This window comes from Cibotium barometz, chromosome 40, assembly GCF_041138505.1.
Source record: "Cibotium barometz isolate CiBa-2024 chromosome 40, ASM4113850v1, whole genome shotgun sequence".
Lineage (NCBI taxonomy): Eukaryota > Viridiplantae > Streptophyta > Polypodiopsida > Cyatheales > Cibotiaceae > Cibotium > Cibotium barometz.
The window spans coordinates 717,495-720,338 of record NC_141085.1 but is presented as its reverse complement, the minus strand read 5'-3'; the positions used below and the strand labels follow the sequence as shown (position 1 = coordinate 720,338).

At 46.2% G+C, this 2,844-nt stretch overlaps 1 protein-coding gene across 2 annotated transcripts in view; it reads left to right on the top strand.

Annotated features, from left to right (window-relative positions):
• LOC147615084 (protein ROOT PRIMORDIUM DEFECTIVE 1-like) overlaps window positions 1-1,912 on the top strand; it is a 2,034-nt gene extending 122 nt beyond the window's left edge. The window contains exons 1-2 of one of the 2 annotated variants that reach the window (XM_086779042.1): window positions 1-75; window positions 152-1,912. The exon at window positions 1-75 is cut by the window's left edge and continues 121 nt beyond it. In XM_086779042.1, the coding sequence (XP_086635168.1) occupies window positions 336-1,790 (1,455 nt within the window). In that variant the 5' untranslated portion in view covers window positions 1-75; window positions 152-335 and the 3' untranslated portion in view covers window positions 1,791-1,912. The other variant, XM_086779041.1, reaches the window with a different exon arrangement.
• The last annotated feature ends 932 nt before the right edge of the window (window positions 1,913-2,844 follow it).

Sequence of the window (2,844 nt, the reverse complement as noted above, 5' to 3'; positions counted from 1 at the left end):
GGAACACAGGGAAGCTCCCCAATGGACTTCGGAGAAGAGGACATCAGCGCTCCCCACTTCATTGCTAGCACTAGGGTAAGGGACTGTTTTGGGCGAATTTTCATGCATGTCTGAATTAAGCTACCATGTGGACATTCCGTTCTGTTACCAGATGCTGCATCTCTGCGTCGTCATCATCATCCCTTGCCATCTCACACGCATTATTATCATCATCGCATGCCATCTCACATGCATGCACGGAGCTGCCCTCATCAATCTTACCTGCAAAGCGAGGGCATTGGCTTCTCCTGTATCGATGTGTCGTGTACAACAAAGTCACGAAGAACAAGCTGCTCATGAACAAACAGAGGGATGCATCCTATGAGAATTTCATGGATGATGAAAAGAGAATGAATCTCATGAAACGCATTGTTTCCCTTCTGCTTAAGCAGCCAGAGAAAAAAATGCTCTTCAGGTACATGCTGAGGAGGGGAGGGTATGTGGGGCTTGTTAAGCCCCAAAAGATGGGCGACATCCTGCAGAAGTACCCTCGCATCATTCGGATATACCGCAACCCAAATGAGATCGATGTGTGGGTGACATTAGCAAAGCCCATCTTGCGTTTATTGGAGGAAGAGCAGATTTTGAAGCGAGAGAGAGCACACTTTGCTGCAGAACGACTCAGGAAGGTGCTGATGATGTCTACGACAAGGAGGATTCGGCTCGACCGGATTAGTTATATCAAGGAAGAGCTTGGCTTACCTGGTGATTTCAAGAAAACAGTGATCAAAGCCAACCCGCACCTCTTCAAGCTTGTCATTTCACAGAAAGATGTTGGCAAGGGTGTGTCCCCCAGTGTCAAGCTTCTTGAATGGGATCCCCAGTTAGCAGTTCCTGTCGTGGAGGCATACCGGCAGAATCCGGCTACCACAAGCGGCCTCGATGAGGAAGAGAAGAAGAGAAAAGCTTACTCATTTCCCATTAACCCCCCCCCTGGTTTCAAGATAAAGAAGGGCTTTCGGATCAAAATGAGGAAGTGGCAAGAGCTACCCTACCGATCTCCATATGAAGATACAAGTGACCTTGATCTGCAGTCGGATGAAGCCTTCAAGCGTGCTGTTGCTGTTGTACACGAATTCTTGCATATCACTGTAGAGAAGAGGACACGAGTTGATCGGTTGGCCCATCTCCGAGAAGACTATAAGCTCCCTCAAAAGCTTGGGATAACTGTATTGCAGAACCCTGGAATATTTTACATGTCCACAAAAGGTAATGTCCATACAATTTTCTTGAGAGAAGCCTACAAAAAGGGTGAGCTGATCAAGAAAGATGCCTTGTATTCACTGAAAGATAAGTTCATGGAACTTATAAAGTTAGGCAGCAAAAGCATCAAGAAATCAGGAAGAGGAGGAAAAGCAGTTAGTGATAGCGATACAAGTGAGGATGACATGGAAAGTGCTGTGATGTCTCAGGATATAGAAGCTGGAAAGGAAGCAAAAGAAGATGGAAAGGAGGAAAAGTGGGAGGGCAAGGGTGAGGGAGGGGGAGAAGAGGGAGAGGATCATGACAATGATGACGATGACGACGACGATGGTGATGGCGATAGAGATGAAGAAGAAGAAGAAGAAGAAGATGATGGGGAGGAGGAGGAGGAGGAGGAAGACATGATTAATGTTTTTGATGAGGATGAGAATGGGAACGGGGCTGATGATGATACGATCAGGGGGACCAAAGATGAAACTGAGAATGAGGCTGAGGCGGATAGAGAGGGTCATGAAGAGCGTGAGGTTGGTGATGGCAGTTTTCGGTAAAGGGCAGGCTGTTAGTCAGGGTCAATCTGCTCATTATTTGCAAACATCTTTATACGACAGTTTGATGATTCAGTTGGAATTTATAGAAATGAGGCATTGCATTAAATGCATTGTTGATACAATATCTGTTGTTTATGATCTCTCTTAGGATTGTTAAGATTGTCTTGCTTTTGGATTTCATATCATTTGTGCAACCGAGGTCTCATCAGTAGAATTCATCACTGTGTTTGGAAGCTCCTCTTCAGATGTGGCAGATGTGAAGACCATTTGATCAGGGGTGTTAATGTCCATCCGACAGCAGGTGACCTCTTCTACCCATATTCAGCTGATGCCAAACCTCCTTGAGGTACCTTGGTCTGCCAGGGAAAGGATTCTCCTTCTCACCATAGCCATGCCATCACCTCTTCTACTTTTGGGGAGCTGGACCCAAGGTTTCTGGTTCTTGTGTGAGATTACTTGAGTGTGTCAATTTTTCTGTTGCATCTCTGTTGGGAAGATATGTATTGGACGACAGTTGTAGCCTTAGTGGAGGAAAGTGCGCTGCACGCACAACCCATGGTCCACCATCAGCAGGATGGCAGGAATGTTCTGGAAGGCAGGAAAGGCCCACATCAGGGGACTTTCCTCCTTTTCGGGGTACCCTACAGCAGGTCGACAGGCCAGCCAATCGGAAGTATGGGAGCCTAGTTGATCTCCTATTTAAAGGTCCCATTCCCTTTTAAAAGAGTATTCAGCCCCTCTGGCTCCTGTTCCAGCAATAGAAGACAGCAGATTCCAGCTTCAGAACCAGTGCAGTAATCTGCAGCAAAGGAGGGGTTTTCAGGGCCTTCATTTCACAAATGTATGTGCAGAGTTGCAGAAGAATAGACTTACCGCTCTTTTCCTGGTGTTGGTATTGCACATGTTACATGCGGAAGCTCTGAGAATCTTCTTTCAGCCCACCATCTAGAACATGCTGATGCAAAAACGCAAACAAAAGGGAGAGTAGAGAGAGATAGCTGGAAATTCAGTATATCATATGGTACAAAAACGTACATAAATTCTTGCAGCCATG